Source organism: Bufo gargarizans, chromosome 11 (genome assembly GCF_014858855.1).
Source record: "Bufo gargarizans isolate SCDJY-AF-19 chromosome 11, ASM1485885v1, whole genome shotgun sequence".
Classification (NCBI taxonomy): Eukaryota; Metazoa; Chordata; class Amphibia; order Anura; family Bufonidae; genus Bufo; species Bufo gargarizans.
In genome coordinates, this window is record NC_058090.1 from 7,708,778 (window position 1) to 7,727,102 (window position 18,325).

The 18,325-nt window shown below is 43.9% G+C and overlaps 1 protein-coding gene across 1 annotated transcript in view; it reads right to left on the reverse strand.

Annotated features, from left to right (window-relative positions):
* Positions 1-1,402: 1,402 nt before the first annotated feature.
* Positions 1,403-18,325, reverse strand: part of TC2N (tandem C2 domains, nuclear) — a 45,280-nt gene continuing 28,357 nt past the window's right edge. Inside the window, 9 exon segments of the mRNA XM_044272084.1 lie at positions 1,403-2,215; positions 9,019-9,218; positions 10,468-10,582; positions 12,179-12,304; positions 12,306-12,371; positions 14,115-14,231; positions 15,583-15,683; positions 16,067-16,142; positions 17,547-17,626. Of these exon segments, the coding sequence (XP_044128019.1) occupies positions 2,099-2,215; positions 9,019-9,218; positions 10,468-10,582; positions 12,179-12,304; positions 12,306-12,371; positions 14,115-14,231; positions 15,583-15,683; positions 16,067-16,142; positions 17,547-17,626 (998 nt within the window). The 3' untranslated portion in view covers positions 1,403-2,098.

Sequence of the window (18,325 nt, forward strand, 5' to 3'; positions counted from 1 at the left end):
TCATTACTGAGGATTAGGCTTTATTGCAGTTAGTGGGTTTATAATGATATTGTTAATAAATAAGTACGGTAAATAAAGAAGATTATGCAGTTTTAAGTTGTGGGAAAATGTCTAAATTGTTTCTTCTCAAACTATGACACATACTGAGAATGGTAAAGTGGTACTGTGCGACTGTCTGTTTCCAGCATAGGGACAACTGACAACCCATACCTGCATATAGAGAGCTATAGAAACTGAGCACTGCAGCTGGCGCAAAGTGATACTCATCACTGTCTATATATAAGATAGATCATTAAAAGGGATTTTTGGGACTCCGATATTGAAGGCCTATCGTCGGGATAGGTCTTGAATGTCAGATTGGTGGGGGTGCTGGGTGTTGTGACCTATCCTGAGGATAGATATTGATGACGTAAGTCCCAGAAAACCCCTTTTAAACCAAGCACGTAGAAGTGTCCATATACGGTATACAGAATAAGAGCAGATACTGAGGATTACACCCAGTATACAGGACAGAGAAGTGGTACTGTGCAGTGTCCATATATACAAAATAAGAGCAGATACTGAGGATTACACCCAGTATACAGGACAGGAGAAGTGGTACTGTGCAGTGTCCATATATACAGAATAAGAGCAGATACTGAGGATTACACCCAGTACACAGGAGAAGTGGTACTGTACAGTGTCCATATATACAGAATAAGAGCAGATACTGAGAATTACACCCAGTATAGAGGAGAGGAGAAGTGGTACTGTGCAGTGTCTATATATACAGAATAAGAGCAGATACTGAGAATTACACCCAGTATAGAGGAGAGGAGAAGTGGTACTGTGCAGTGTCCATATATACAGAATAAGAGCAGATACTGGGGATTACACCCAGTATACAGGACAGAGGAAGTGGTACTGTGCAGTGTCCATATATACAGAATAAGAGCAGATACTGAGGATTACACCCAGTACACAGGAGAAGTGGTACTGTACAGTGTCCATATATACAGAATAAGAGCAGATACTGAGAATTACACCCAGTATAGAGGAGAGGAGAAGTGGTACTGTGCAGTGTGTATATATACAGAATAAGAGCAGATACTGAGGATTACACTTAGCATACAGGACAGGAGAAGTGGTACTGTGCATTGTCCATATATACAGAATAAGAGCAGATACTGGGGATTACACCCAGTATACAGGACAGAGAAGTGGTACTGTGCAGTGTCCATATATACAGAATAAGAGCAGATACTGGGGATTACACCCAGTATACAGGACAGAGGAAGTGGTACTGTGCAGTGTCCATATATACAGAATAAGAGCAGATACTGAGAATTACACCCAGTATACAGAAGTGGTACTGTGCAGTGTCCATATATATAGAATAACAGCAGATGCTGAGGATTACACCCAGTATAGAGGAGAGGAGAAGTGGTAAGGTGCAGTGTGTATATATACAGAATAACAGCAGATACTGAGGATTACAGCCAGTATACAGGACAGAAGAAGTGGTACTGTGCAGTGTCCTTATACACAGAATAAGAACTGAAGTGGACAATGGAGTTCAGGCCTTTTGGAGGAACAGTGTCCGCCATTGTCCCCCTGGAAGCTTAAAAATTACAAGATAATAATGTTTATACTAAACACATAGACATTCACTTTTACATACAGAATCCAATTCCCATCCAGTTGTGACATATTTACAAATGTTTCTTTCCTGGTATCACATCTTCTTAAAGGCATTTCCTCCAAAATATCCCTCCCTTGTCCATCTACGATCACGTTCTTACAAACTGTATTAATTCTGTTACTTTGTTTTTATCTGTTTTTGCTAAAACTGGGTGACAATGAATATGTCCTCCATTTCTGCTTTCACAGGGGATGTCGCTCAGTTTGCCTTAATCCTAATTGGCAAAGCTACTATATCAAAATGAGGTATTCACTGCGGTGCCTTACGCCTCACCGGTGTAGCGTGGACAGCCTCCTTGTCTGTATATCCTGCTGAGTCCAGGTAAGATCCTAGGTGATATGTAGGTGGGCATGACTCAATCCATCATCCAGTCTTTATGTACAAGTAACACCTGGCATTGCCCAGAATGATGGGGGTTCAGTAACTCAGGGGGTTCAGTTTATGCCACTTTGTCACCACTTTCTCTGGGTGACTAATTGTGTCCGTCCATTGATCTGCGGCCTCGCTGCTGTTACTGTCACTGCTGATCCACACCTGAGAACGAGAATGGGGTCAGAGATGATGTCAGAATATGGCCTTCTATCAATGGGGTTTAACATGTACTGTATGAAACTGTATAACACGCTGAGAATGGTGCATCTGACGTGAAGACATCCTGGTCACTGCTGCTAATGTTTACTGTGTGAGCTGCTGCATGATTGACAGTTCTCCCCTCAAGGTCTATAATGATGATAAAGGACCTGGATAGATGCACAGAGGCAAGGACTGTGTTAAAATGTAATACAACATATCCTGACACCGTTAAAGGGCCTTAAATCAGCTGCTTGTCACAGTGCTGCATATCTATCACTCATAAGTCTCTGAGGGTTCTCAGCACCAGAGATATGTGACCCAGTAGTCATCATGGAGGCAGAGAGATGTCTGTGCTCTCACCCATTGACATGTCTGTTTCGGTGACTACTTGCATTCCCCACCTAATAACAATTCTGCAGCATCTATTCTTAAGACTATGCCGAGCCATTCCTTTATTATTCCTCCTAGAAATTGTGAATAAATTGCTAGCAATCTACAGTGAAGTTCCACTTGGGGGGGGGGGGGGTGTTCCTGCACAGTCTGAAGCCAACCAGTCAGTGCTGCTGGTGTCAGACTGTGCAGAGACCCCCCCCCCCCAACTGGTAGCATCCATCTGGACCTTCACTGCAACATGCTAACAATTCATTCATAACTTCTAGTAGGAACGATAAAGGAAAAGCACAACATAGAGCCATAAGAATAGATGCTCCAGAATTTGCTATTACATGGATCACGTGTTATCCCTGGGTCAGCTATGATATATGACTAATACATGAATGTATGTAGGAGAGGGGCGCTCCGCAGATGCTTCCAGGACAGGCGCACCTGCAGCTGGCTCTAGGCTGGGGATCATGCTATCCGGTGTTGATTAAATTTCCCGGGGATGAAGAGAGAACCTGGCCGTCGCTCAATTGGGAGGCGAGTAGAACTGACCCGTTCTGTCTGTGGGACTGGATTTATAACAGAGAACTCTGTGTGCTTCATGAAAAGCTGCACTGTTACCCAGCTTAATTCCCGCTTATTATGCGTTCTCTGTCTTTTTCTATAATCCAAATTACAAAACTGTCCTCAGAAGAGTTTGGTTTCAGCATCTAATTGCAGACATATGGGTGCAACCCAGGATAGATGGCTATCGGGGGTACAGTAATTTCAGCGGCAGGGATCTGTGAAAGGGAGGTTTGTAAAGATGCTCATGATGTACAGTTACGGCAGCATTATTGTGACGCCTATGCCTTCGCTGTCCGCGTCTGCAGCGCTGCATTCTGCATTAGCGCCATTAAACACCATAGGGGGGTGTCGAGAGAGATGACCACACGGAGAGGGGGAGTTGGGGGGGACTGGGAGATTTAATAAAGGTTTATTTGATGCAGTGTTATTGACGTGCTGATTTGGATAAAGTATGATTGATTTTACTGTATTGATATCCCATTGTCATATAATGTACGGTTAATCTGAATAATTGGCTGTATGTAAAACCTTTAATAAAAATGATCTGATTAAAAAAACACCATAGGGGGAGAGTTATCAAGACCGGTGCTTTCTGCACAGTTCTTGATATCCCCGGAGCTGCCAGAGGATGCGCCTAATTTATGACGACGCACATGTCTCTTCATAATTTAGATGCATCCTCCGTCAGTCCGTACGCCTAAACAGAAATCTACAACAGCTCAGAGCTGCCATAGATTTCTGACTTCATTTGCGCCAGAAAACTGGCGTAAATCAAGATCATTTTTACGGGGCGGCTGGTCATGCCCCTTTCCTGCCCTTGCCATGCCTCCTTTAGGGAAAGTGGCAAGGTTGGCATAAAATCTAAGAGATGCAACATTTTTTTTTTTTTTTTTTTTTTTTTAAGTCGTAAACACATAGTTTGCACTTTTTAATGTCACTTTTCAGGTGCAAGGGATATGATGATTCGCCCCTATAGTCTTGTTTGCACAGCACAGGCAAATTACGCAACTAAAATTGGATGTTACAACTGTTGCAAAATGCAAATGGTGTAACACATTGCTCCTGAAATAGAAGTGAACAGTAAAGTGTTGCCCAACAGTTGCGTGACGGCTTACTTCCCTGTCACTTTTAAAAGTGCACCAGTTGTGCTAGATACAGTATAACTTGCTGGCATCCCTCTGCTGCAGAAGCTTTCCGTTACACAACGGAAGAGGACTTGTCACCTCTCCTGTTGTAGTAAGTACCTGCATCCCCTTTGTAATAACTGTTCTGGAGCATCTATTCTTATGTCTCTATGATGTGCCATTCCTTGATTATTCCTGATACAAGTTATGAATGAATTGCTTGCAGTTTGCAATGAATGTCCAGCTGGGTGTTATCAGTTGGGGGTGTATTCCTGAACAGTCTGACACTGGCAATACTGATTGGATACTATTAGACTGTTCAGTGATACACCCCCGACTGGTAACACCCAGCTGGACCTCCATTGCAAACTGCTAGTAATTCATTCATAATTAATAAAGGAAAAGTACAACATAAGCATAAAAACAGATACTCCAGAATTGTTACAAGAATGCAAGTATTCACTAAAACAGACATATCAGGAGGGGTAATGGGTCCTCTTTAAAAGGGTTGTATGCCCTGGGTGGCAAATATACTTACCTGATTCCCACCGCTGCATGCTAGCTCCATACCTCTCCTCCCGGCGCTGCTGGTCCCAAGTCTTCCCACGTCAACGTCCAGTTTGACACAGATCATGCAGCCTCTGCAGCCAATGACTGACCGCAGCAGTGAGCTGTCACCCATACGTCTCTTGAACCAGTGATCGTTAATGGGTCAGGATTCAATCCAGATGCTGTTTGTTCGCAAAACGGAACGCATCCAGACGGAAAACTTACTTGTGTGAAATTAGCCTTTTATAGGGGTTTTCCCACAAAGTATAGTCAACAGGATAGGTGATTAATAGAATGGGAGTCCTGAGTCCTGTTCCCTCCTCACACAAACCTGGAAACGGGGAGTCAGTAGGTGATAAGTGCACTTTGTGGGAAAAACCCTTTGAAAGTAATATAGCTTCCCCATGAAAGTTAACCAAGCAGCACTTCCTTATCCAGCACGGTTCTTACTTACTGGTTATGTTTTCCTTGGAGAAGTATTATGAGCTCCTTCATTGTCACCAGTGTAAGCTAATCCATTGACTTACACTGACTATTTAGTTCGAATCTCTTTATAGAGAGGCTCACATTCATGGATGAATAGCTTATATAGGAGATTGAAAGGCTCCTCTCCCGGAGTAATTTATACAACTGGCATCTCCTTCTCCTCAGAGGAAAAAAAAAATCTTTTCTGAAAAGGTAAACCGATATTCCCGGTCCTGTCCCTCCGTGCACTGTGTCCTTCTGCTCATGAAAGGGACGTTTGTGCCATATTCCAGCCGTATCCTGTTATTGTTAACTACAGCAACTGCGTATAAATGTCATCTATATCGCACGGGGCTTAAATGCTTGTGTATTCTAAAGGGTCAGGCTGGAGGAAGGTGAACGGGCTTGGATAGAGAATTGAGTGCAGCTTTAGGGCTCATGCACACGAACCTATTTTCTTTCCTTGACCATATGCGGAACTATTCACTTCAATGGGTCCACAAAAAAAAACAGAAGTTACTCTGTGTGCATTCCCTTTCCGTATGTCCGTATTTCCGTTCCGCAAAAAATAAAACATGTTCTATTATTGTCCGCCTTATGGACAAGGATAGGACTGTTCTATTAGGGGCCAGCTATTCCGTTCCGCAAAATACGGAATGCACACGGATGTCATACGTATTTTTTGTGGATCTGTTTTTTGCAGACCGCAAAATACATACAGTCGTGTGAATGAGCTCTTATTCTGATTGCAGCTGTCTGTGGTATATTAAAGGGGTTGTCTCATCATGGACAATGGGGGCATAGCGCTAGGATTCCGCTCCCATTCATCTCTATGGGGCCGACGGAAATAATCGAGCCAGCGCTCGGCTATTTTCGCCGGCCCCATAGAAAATTAACGAAGGGCATGCGCAGTGCGCCCTCCTTCACTTGCGGGGCTCCGTTCTAGATATAGGTGCGGGTCTCAGTGGTGGGACCCACACCTAAAAGACAATGGGGGCATATCTTAGCGATATGCCCCCATTGTCCATGATGAGACAACCCCTTTAAAGAACATTTCTTCCTAAAACCAAGAAAACCTAAAGAGGTTGTCCCACAAAAAATATTCTACAGTTTTCAAACCAGAATCTGAATACTTTTGCAATTACATGTAATTAAACATTTAGTATGGCCGCTGAGCTATTCAATAAAATCTATATGTATAACGCCACCCTTTTTTAAATTAAATTTCTTTATTTTTCTTTATTTTTTTTATTTCTTTAACCAGCTCACAACTGGCCGCACATTCTCAGTTTCATCCTTCAACTGCCTCCAGAGTTAAGAGAGAGCTGCAGCAGAATGGACCCCCCCCCCCCCCCCCCCCACTGTGTCAGCTTGATAGAAATCTATTGGAGCAATGAATGGGGAGATCTCTGGATCCATGTGAGGTACAGGGCTGGTTCTAGGTTTGTTAGAAAGAGATTGTCATGTCCTATATGAGTCTCATTTTTTTTTTCGTTAGTCATGGGACAATCCCTTTAAGTAAATACCATCCCTCGAGTCGTCCCTAACTGTTTTATTCAACCGTTGCTTACATATATCTGATTCTGGAAAGATGGGTGATAATGGAGTCCTTACAGCTCATGACTCCATAATTTAGCTTTTCTGGTGCTCTGATTGGCAATTCTGTCCATTGATGCTGAATTACTGTACAGCCCAGCGCCCAGCGTGGGCTGTAATGGTGTCCATATTGGCTGTCACTCAGCTCTCCCAGACTTATGAATGGCAGATGCAGCGTCACATCCCATCCTATACTCCTGTATCATATATATATTGCTTGAGAAAAATCCCATTGAGAGGATTGAAACGTCGCATGTTTGGTGATTAAAATTTCTTTTACTTCTTCACGACTTGGATGTGCCGCGGAGTTCATTTTTTATATATATATATATATATATATATATATATATATATATATATATATATATAGGTATGGTCACATGGGGTAGATTTTCCGCTGCATATTTCACCCTATGCATTGTAAACGGTGAACGCAGGTTTTTTTCCTGCAGCATGAGGATGGGATTTCTTAAGAACTCATCAATTTTGCTGATTCTGTAAAACACTGCAGATTTGCTGCAGGATATCTGCCCCATGTGCATGGGACGTAGAGAGAATTGAGGCTCTTCGTTACTGGTCTCTGCATGTTGAATGTTGTGATGCTTTATATACAGGGCCCCCTGCAAATTCTAAAATATATGAACCATTCCAGCAATCCCAAGAAAAAAGCTGAAAATAAAACTGTTCTTGGCTGAAAATCTAGTTGGCGAGTGACACGGTTACACATTAGGATGTGATCATCGGTCAGCTGCATTGCAGAGACTCTTCATCCTGCTATTTGTAGCCAAGCAGAGTTCCTGGCCCTTAACATGATATTCCAGGGGCCTCCATAGATTGCAGTTGCTGATGACTATAACGGGTTGGGTTCTAATAATTATTCATCTTGTCCATGATCATTTCTTTCCTGTGCACTGCAGCACTATCTTTATGGGATCTTTCTTGCGGAGTAGCCTAAACATGGGATAGGGAACTTAGACTGTGAGTCCGACTGGGGTCAGCGAGTGGTGACAAGGTCTGTGAAGCTCTTCAGAATATGCCGGCGCTTTGTAATGTCATATATTTTCAGTTTGATATATAGGGGTTAAATGCACAGTCAATACAGCAAAATCCCCATTTAAATCATGCAAATTTTGCAGCTGAATGGACTGACTGGATTTGCAGGAAGGATCTGTAGTGGAAAAATACCTGCCATGTGTGGCCTTACCTTTTAGGCCCTGTGCAGTCCAGGAAATATGGTCAGTGTTATGGCCGCATTTCCCTGACTAAGCGAGGCCTATCTGAACTGAACCGACAGCATCATACTGAGTCCCTGCCTGACTGTGTCTCCATTGTACTCATGTTATCATGTGAGACACCAGCCTAAGGGTAGGTTCACACCTCTCCGGGAAATTGTTCTGGCAGAGAACATCTTGCCAGACCTCATCAGATCCAGCCTAGCCAGATATTGCCATTCACCACTGGACCCCATTGACTATAATGAGATCCGGCTACTTTACGGCAAAATGCCTGCTTTTGTACGGACAAAAACTTTTGCATGCAAGGGTTTTTGTCTGGCCAAAAACCGTCACTTATACCGGAGAGCAGCCAGATCACCACCGTATGCCATTATAGTCAATACGGTTCGGCAGTGAACGGCACTATCTGGTTAGTCCTGGATCCAGAAAGCTCCGGAAGGCTGCTGTTCCGGATCAGTTAAACAGAGGTGTGAACCTACCTTTTTAGACTTCCTTTCAGTTCACTCTACTTCCTCGACTTTGGAAAATAGAATATCCCAAGTTCAAGTTTACATTGAGATCTTTGAGTCAATACTGACGGCACTAGTTGCCTTTTAACATCTTTGCTTGCTGTCGGTGAATTGTTATGGAAACATTATCATTTACACATCTTGAACAAATGGTGCTGAGACTGGAAAACCCCTTTAAGGCAGTCTCTAAGACTTGGCTTGTGCATCTCCTTCATTGAGATGAGTGATTTGTAAACATCATGAACTAACAAGTTGCTTTGGCAGTGATCATACAGCTTTAGGGGTGAACACAGCAGCTGAATTAACAGACTATTTCACAGTTACAACGCTGTCCTTACCTGTCCGATAAAATGCTTCCGTCGGACTGAGCTGCGACTGTACAGCTTGATAAGGAAGTTGATTCCCTCCTCTTTCTGCGTGACTGGGAAAATCATGGTCTCACCCCAGTTCACCTGGGAATTGGATAACTTTAACGGTCGCGTTTTCTTCTTGTAGAGCAGTCCTTCCGTGCTGAACATCTCGGCCTTGACATAGAAATCTGCGGTGATAGAAAAAGAGGTCAGAGTCTGTATCAGGCCAGTGACTAAGGTGTCTAGGCCCCTTTTTATGCATCACATGATATTATTTGCCTTGGCAGCAGCTGCCTGACATTGATTGCTACAGTTAATTTTGCCATCCACCAATACCCCGTGGCCTTTTACATGTCAGTTTTACCCGGTTTTAAAAGGGTTTTACAAAATATATTTACTGATGGTGGGGGTCCGACAACCGGGCCCCTGCTAATCGGCTGTTTGAGAAGGCACCGTGCTCGCAGTAGCTCTCCAACCACAGCGCCATACATTGTATATCGGCTGTGCTTGGTATGGTAAGTTCTATTCACTTCAATGGGGCTAAGCTGACCGATGACTGTGATGTTGCATGGGCTAGGGAAGACTGAGAGAAAGCCATGGTGATACTGCGAGCGCCTTTGCCTTCTCAAACAGCTGAATGGTGGGACCCCCACCGATCAGATACTAATGACCTATCCAGAAGATAGGTCATCAGTAAAATTATCTCGGAAAATGCCTTCAATGTATACTATGCTTTTACATTTACCTCCATTATGCCTTCAATGTCCTCTCTGTATTAGAGTATTTTATCTTTTTGTTTTTGTCAATTACCCTACACAGCTTAAAGGGCTTGTCTGGCCTAGAAGCCACAATCCCCATGGTCATAATGTATGACCCATAAAAAGAAAAGAAAACGCTTGTCTTTGGTCCTGTTGTGCCCGTTCCTTGCAGGACCATGGACGTTGCTTGTTTCAATGATCACTGCGGTCACATCTGCTTGAACGGTACTTCACTGCTCATTCCAGGAGATGTGACTTTTTAAGGCCTGTGATGGGCTGCAGCTGTCACTGTACCAAGCTACTTTCCTGGTCCAGTGGGGACTGGAAGCAACTGGGAACAGGTCACAATGGGACCGTAAAGAGGTAATTTATTTAATTTTTTTTAAATTGGGGGGTTGTTAGCTCCTGGACCATAGCCAGAATGTGGGCTTAGTAGCATCAGCAAATCTGGAACTTTTACTATGTAAGCTACCTACATGGTCATTGATAAAAATTTTTAAAGGTATGGTTCCCACTGGATACTGTGCTCCAGTCTGGATATGCTTTAAACTATTGGCAACAATGGTGCGTACTAAACAGTGTCAGTCCACGGGCTTGAATATGTCCCCAGGCAACCAGATGAGCTTAGTCTTGTATTAGTGTTGCAGTAAAAAAAAAGGGCACCCAGACTGAGACGTACTTATGGAGAGTGGCGTGGATGAGCTTGGCAGGTTTTGAGCCTTGAGGATTTGTAACTGAATCCTGCTATTTATTGCCTGGAAACACGTCCCGATCAGGAGCTCCGCTTGACAGGCCTGGATAAACGGGCAAACAGAACAGGGTAGATGTCAGGCTGGTGAACAAATAGATCCTTGTACCACTAATCACATTCTGTACTTTGTACTGTTTGGCACCTTGCTGGGCCTGGGCTCAGAATATTAAAGAGTTTCTGTCACCACACTTTTCACTATTAAGTTGACATTATACATGTGCAATTGTCACCAGAATGTAACTCTGCTATTCTCTTTTTCAGTGTGCCCCCGCAATCATAACTTTGATTATATGCTAATTAGCCTCTAGGAGCAGGAAGGGGGGGGGGGGGGGGGGCGTTGCACCTGCTTCTAGAGGCTCTGTTCACCCACCTCTTTCCACTCCCTTCTACTCTTGATTGACAGGTGACAGGGCCAGGCCAGAGTTGGTCTTCTCCTGACAGCCCTGTCTGCCGGGGAAATCTCGCAGTGAGAGAAGGACGATCGCCAGCTTCCTCACTGCGCCGTGAGGAAGCCAGCAGCCGACGAGGGTCTTTCCCTCACTGTGATTGTGCCAAATACTGAACGGGGTGGTGCAGGCCCATGTTATATTTTTATTTTAAAATGCGTTGGCACAGCAGGTGTTAACCTCTGTATAGAAGTTTACTTGCTATAGGCAAGGAGAATGTGTATCTGGTAAAGGTCGCACACATCATACAGGACAATACAAAGCGCAAACAATTACATATCCATTAGAGTTGACTGTAACATTCCAGCACAAGACGCCTCGTCCCATGTAGCACCATAAAACATGAATAAATGTATATATGTGTCAACACCCGTCACGTCCTCTATAATACTACACCCCCCTGGGAATAAAAGTGTTTACACACGCACCCACCACTTCAAAGACTGGCTCATTATAATATCTCGTGTACCATACTGACGTCACCTCCAAGAATTTTACACCTGAAAAGGCAAATAATGGAACCGGATCCCATCACCATCATCTGTTGTTTAGCTATTGGTACATTTATAGAAGAGTTCAGAGTGCAGATCCCAACTTCCATATTCAGCTTCAGTAAGGATTGTAATGTGCCTAGGCGTAATTTCTCTTGTATTCTCTTTTATTCTCCTTAGAATTCAGTAGTGCAGTATATGAAAGGTTAGGATTGAGGGCGTCTTCTGTTCAGGATCATCATCGGCTTATCACTTGGCAGAGTGGAGAATGGTTACAAAGAGGGTCTATCGCTCTGGAGGATCTGTCCTGTTCTGTATTACACAGACAGCACCATTTGATTTCAATGGACGCACTGTAATGCTTTATTTCCTCTGTGGTGGCGCTGCAGGGAAACTTAAAACCTACTGATGGGTTTATCCACAGATCACAGCTGATCTCAGCAGGGGGACACTTTGTGATCATTTTATTGTTAAAGGGGTTTTCCAGGATCCTAATATTGATGACCTATCCTCGGGATCAGTCATTAATATCTCTCATCAAACCAATCGGCCATTCCCTGCAGCCTCCGGCACCGGACCTAGCACTTTAAATGAAGTCAATAGCACCCAAAATGTCCAAACAGGCTGATCTGTCACTTCCAGGTGCTGTGTAAAAATGCTGAAAAACATCACAAACGGGGTCTTCTCTGAACCGTCACTCACCGAGACTTTTGAAGATGGCGACACATCCAGACCATGCTCCACCTCCTCCTCACTCAGGTCCCGCAGGGATATTGAGCACTTGCTGATGGTCCTCTTGCGTGGAGTCAGGCTCGAGACCTTAAACACCTAGCCGCACTTTCTGGAGACTTTGTAACTTGATGGCAAATACAAAGGTTTCCATGAATTCCACATCCTGTAGTAGGAAAAAAAATGAAAGTAGCAGTATAACAATAAGGACAGATTACATGAGGGTACATTGGGCAACTGCATTGCTGCGCTTTCACCTGTCCCATCATGTCTACCTCCACCTCAAAACAGGCATATAGATTATGGGTCTCAATGGCAGTGGGAGAAGGGAGCTTTAGTTGTTCTGTTACCCCCTTCGTATAGGCGAATCTGACCTGATGTTAAATGTAAGCTGGCTGACTCATTTGAACTCTGTATGACACCTAGTTTTTCAGGGCACAGTATGGTGCTACAGCTTGGGCACTGTATAAAGCTATTATTTTAGGACACTGTATGGTGTAGCACCCCAGGCCAGAGGATGGTAGTAGTTATACTCATGGAGGCTTGGGTCCTTCCCAGCACTCATTGGGTCGGTGCACAGTGAAGGGAGGACACACCCTTATTCCCTCGGGGCACAACATGGATCTGGGGTCTCCTTCCTGGTGGTGGTTCAGGGTACCCTTTGATGTAGGTGGGTTTTGGGGGTGCAAGGGAGGGGTCCTGCATAGTGACATATAAAGTATTGCAGTAATGCAAGTGTTTGTGCATGTAATGATGAGCCTGGTTTTGCATGAAACAAGCGTAAGATCTGCATGGACTGACAGTTTTTACATAGGTTGCAGTTTGCACAGTTCTAGAGGCTTCAAAGATGGTAGACAGGCCTAGATGTTTTCTCTGTGTCAATCTTCCCAAATCTGTACTTTCTATCTCTAATTTAGGGGTGCAATCAATCTCTCTCTCTCTCTCTCTATCTATCTCTTTACTGCTCTCAAAATGCACAACTACGAATACTCAACTGCGGGGTGCGGGTTTCTTAGCAGATGGCCAGTCTGTCTCCAAAATATATTGGCTTGGTAAGCACTGAGAAGGCCACTGCATTCACAGGAGCACTGGTGCCACCTCAAACAGCTAATCGGCGGGGGTTCCGGGTGTTGGACCCTACCGATCAGACACTGATGACCTAGCCAGAAGATAGATCATCAGTATCAAATCTTGGAAAACCCTTTTAAAGGTAAGCTTATGTTCTTGTGCTGGGTCCCTCCAACTGCTTCTAGGTCTTCAGTTCGACTTCACAACCTTGAGGCAATCTGGGGGGGTGGGGGTAAAATAGGAGGGTAGGTTTGATGGTGTGGGTACTATACAATTTCTTAGGTGGCCGTCGTCCATTTTTAATTTGCTTAAGAAGACCTTTTGTGACTCTTTATGTCTGTTTTTGTAAATATGCGAATCCTGGAACATTTCTTCTTATGACTATATGTTGTGCAGTTCACCTCTTATTCCTAATAGAAGTTTATAAGTAACGGTACAGATGGGTGTTACCAGTTGGGGATGTATTCCTGCACAGTCTATAATTGTCCAATCAGTGTTGCCAGTGGCAAGGACACACCCCTCTGTACCTTTTTCCATAAACTTCAAGCAGGAATAAGAGGAGAAAGGCACAACAAAGTCATAAGAAAGGATTCTCCTAAATTGTTATTACGTTGAGAATGCAAGTAGCTACTAAAACAGAGATCTGACAGGTCATCTAGAGCAGTGTTTCCCAACCAGTGTGCCTCCAGCTGTTGGGAAACACTGCTCTAGAGTGAGCCTCTATCGTCAAAGATTTCCTTGGGAACCACCATGAGTCCTCATCTAATGGAAGCTCCCACACCACAAAAACAGAAATAATAGTGAAGAAAAACCTGTAATATAATGAAGCCTTGAGACTTACCAGAGCGGCTTCCTTAGCAGAGGATTTAAACTGGATGGGTTTGGGTAGGGTAATAATTCCTTTAATGTAGATACTTGGGGAATGCCCGCAGCTCGCCGGCCAGTACAGATCCTTCAGCTGAGGAGGAGCACAGACAATTCTTATAATGACAGAGGTAGTTATTGTCTTAAAGTAATTGTCCTGCTATTTTAGGATCAGTTGCAAACAAATGTTTAAAGGGCATCGAAATCTTTGTTGGGAAAAAAATATATATTAAAAAAGTCAGCTGACTGCATGAATTTTGTGGTCCCCGCAGCTGACTACAGACCTAAATAATCTGTAGTCAGAGGGGGTGGGTGACTCTGCTAGCTAAGTGCAGCTGTAGTCTATGGGAGTCACTTACTGACCGTTTTAGATCATTCTTTGGCGTAAATTTGTGTTATAACACCTTTTTTTCAAAATATGTGTCGCATGGCCATTTTCACGCCGCGATTGACACAAAGGAGTGGAGGGGTTGGAACAGGGGCCGGACCTAGTAAATTCACTAACTTCATTCCTTAAATAGGCTTAATAGTTGGTGGAAAAAAACTACACTAGCTAGGGGCTGGAGTACATTTTCCGGTAGGCACACAGACTATTAAAGATTCACCTAATTTATGACGAGGCGCATACTCGTATCCATGGGTTATGGCCACTGCTGCAGCACAGATACAAGGTGTCCTGGATGAGAGCTGCTGCGCATGCGTTCCTATGTGCGCTCCCAGCCACGTGCCAGAGACGTCCGTTTTTGTTTTTTTTTCTATAGTGTGCAAGCACAACTACTGCGCTAGATTGCAGGGTGGTCATAACTCCTGGAAATGAGCTGTGTATAATGTGATGGAAAAATGAATCCAGCCAGCAAAGGAGGCAATATGGACAATCCCAGTACATTAGTAAGTGCCTTGTATTCTCTTTTGTCTACATGATAAATGCTATTTGTTGAAGTGAGACAACCACTTTAAGAAGACCCTGACCTTGTCAATCAAGAAGGAGAAGCAGGGGCTGGCAGAAGAAGCAGGAGGAGTAAGAGTGCACAGAGTAGTTTGGGTCCACCCTCAGTGCACTTAACTGCTCATTTGCATATGGATTAAAAGTACTGGTTCACCTGAATGAAGCAACCGATCCCTAAGTAAAAGTTATTATTGCATTCAGGTCAGCTAGCCCTACAAGGCACTACGCCTGGTGTATCAGTGAATTTCCTGCTGACAGATTCCCCTAAGCTTTATTGACATAAGACTGAGCAAACGCATTGATAATGGTCACAGAATTTCCCCTATTGAGCAATGCATAAAATTTCAGTTGTCCTGACGTGAAATGCCATGGAAAATGTTTTCCAGTAGTAGGAAATAAAAATAATCTACGTCCTGTACATTATTTTCAGATTAATTGCTCTGATCGAGAGAAGTAGCATCGCCCCGTCTATGGTTCTGGGCTGCAGGGAATTGCTTACTTGTAATACTGTAATCCAGATTTGCTCCACTGCCGTGACGTACCGCAGTCTGAAATGTAACCTTCCAAACTCTCGCTCGTCCCCCGACAAGGTTATTGTGTCTGCAACAAAGTCAGTACAGATAGAGAAGTGGGATCAGGTGGCTTTCATCCCAAAGCCCTTTTGAGGTTTTATACCCAGATGATGTCTGTCATCAGCAAATGTAATTGTTCTGTAATGTGGCAAAAAAATCTGGAAAAAATACAATGTCCTCCAGAGAACAGGGAAGGCACAGCCCCCGCATCTAAAAGGGTAATATTTTACTTGGATGAGGTGAAATTGTTGTTTCCAGGCTGCTTTGCTAAGGATAGATGGGGCTGTCAGGTAGAGATACCCTAGCAACCAGTCTGTCAAACCATTTAAATTATTGGAAATATTTCAATGTTTGGGTATCGCGATATACAATATATAGAGCAGAGATTGTACCGAGGGTCCTCAGACATACCTAGACTGCGGTTGCTGCCTTGCGAGTCCTTCCTTGAGGAATTGCTGCTTCGAATACTGGAAACAGAATCATATCTCTATAAAATAAAATAAAATCCTTTTAATGGAGACCCTGTCAGATCCTACAGTGGTCATAAATACAGATAGGATATATTGGGTGGGTTAACGCACTAGGGCAGGGATGCCCCAACCTGCGGCCATCCAGCTGTTGCAAAACTACAACTCCCAGTATGCCTGGACAGCCTACAGCTATTAGGGCTGTATGCAGGTTGAGCATCCCTTTACTAGGGGATCCCTTTAAAGGGACATTTCCATCAAAAATTGTTCTCGTGAATATTCTATATTTTTGTTATAAAAAATAAATAAATAGGTGGATGGTTTTCTGGATATCATTTTTTGAAGTCACTCCATATACAGTATTCTACCTCCAGAGCATCACTGCAACCAGAGAGAGCTACCGTTTATTGACTCAACTGGAGCATCACACATTACACTGATCAGTGTAACGTAATCAAGAGAACCATAGAACTGTTATACTGTCTTCCCAATAGTACCGCTACTAATATAATGAGGATTACCTTTCACATATCCTCTTCCCCCTCACAGCAGAGGTAAACTGACAATGGATTATCTATCTATCTATTAAAAAAACAAAAAAAACCTTTGCCATAACTATTAAGTTCGGGCGGACAACCCCTATCCTTTAGACCTGTATCTATGAACATAAAAAAGCAGACCCGCCTGCCCGCGGACCCGCCGCTGCTCTCTTCACAGCTGTGAGGTACTGGTCAAGCCGATGTGACCCCTGAGGCCTGTCATTGGCAGCAGCTGTCACGGGAGCCAGGTGCTTCCATGTCTCGCAGATACAGGGAATGGAGCAGAGGGCAGGACTGCGGGCAGGCGAGTCTGCTTTTTTTTTTTTATGTTCAGGGGCACAGGTCCAGATGATGGGGGTTGTCTGCTTTGGACAACCCCTTTAACATGAATAGCTGCATCCAGCATGGCTCTTGGCAATCTGGCATACTTGGGACTGCCCAGGTGCATTGTCTTATGCTCTTCTGTGGGTTCAGACCAGACAGACTAGTCTTCACTGCTCATGTGCATCAATAAGCCTTGGGACCCCATGACCCCATCACTAGTTCTTCCTTGGAATACTTTTGGTAGGTACCGACCACTGCATACCAGATCTGCTGTTTTGCTGAAATCACATGGCTCCTGGGAAATTCATTCAGATCCTTACGCTTGCTCATTTTTCCTGCTTCCAGCACATCAATGTCAAAAACTGTTCACTTACACCCTAATATATCCCACCCCTTGACAAGAGCACGATCACAAGATAATCAATGTTATTCACGTCACCTATCAGTGGTTTTAACACTATGGCTGATCAGTGCATACATCCCATCATACCAGTACCCCTCCCTTCCCCCACCTAACAGGACACATAATAACCACAGGTTATACCGGTCACTTTCCCATACCTGAATATAGCTGCTGAGGTCATAAAGAGAGTTGCTCAGACCAGGAGAGTCACTTTGTTTGACGTTTCTCAGGTCACAGACTGAAAAGACAGAAATTATAGGATTTAGTTTCAGTGTCGGGTTAGTGCACACAGAGGGAAAGTTTTTTCTCTGGACATGAGATGGACAAGGACAATGATCACAATTGTGCAGGGCACAGAAGGTAGAGCAAGGTTCTGCTCGGCATCCAGCAAGGTGCAGCCATGTCCTCCTTTCTGTTCAAACAAAGTGATTAATGTTCAGATCATCGCTCGTAGCGGATAAGTCATTATTTGCTCTGATATTATGAGCCCATTGCTGTACAGTGAGTGTGGATGAGGCAGACTGGGTAGAAGTCTGAAATCTGAATACATAGGACTAACTACTGCAGGCATATCGACATTTGTCACTAAAAATCCTGCAGGTAATACACCGCAATAGACTGCATCTGTCTTGTACACCACAGTGCACTATACCTGTAGCTTTAGGTATACTGTGCTGTAAATCACAGCTGCATAATACCACAAAAATGCCCTACACCCAGGGGCAGACTGGCCATAGACCTGACAGGGAAGTTTCCTAGGTGGGCCGATGCCCAGGGGGCTGCCTGGACACTCCTCGCTGCCGGCCAATGGAAGTTTTTAGGAATGTATTTTGTGCTGCTGGCAGTATTTTGTGATGGACTGTGGTATTTGACTCTGTTGGGGCAGGTATAATGTGCCACAATATGGTATTTCTGGCCCTGCCTTAAATCAATTTGG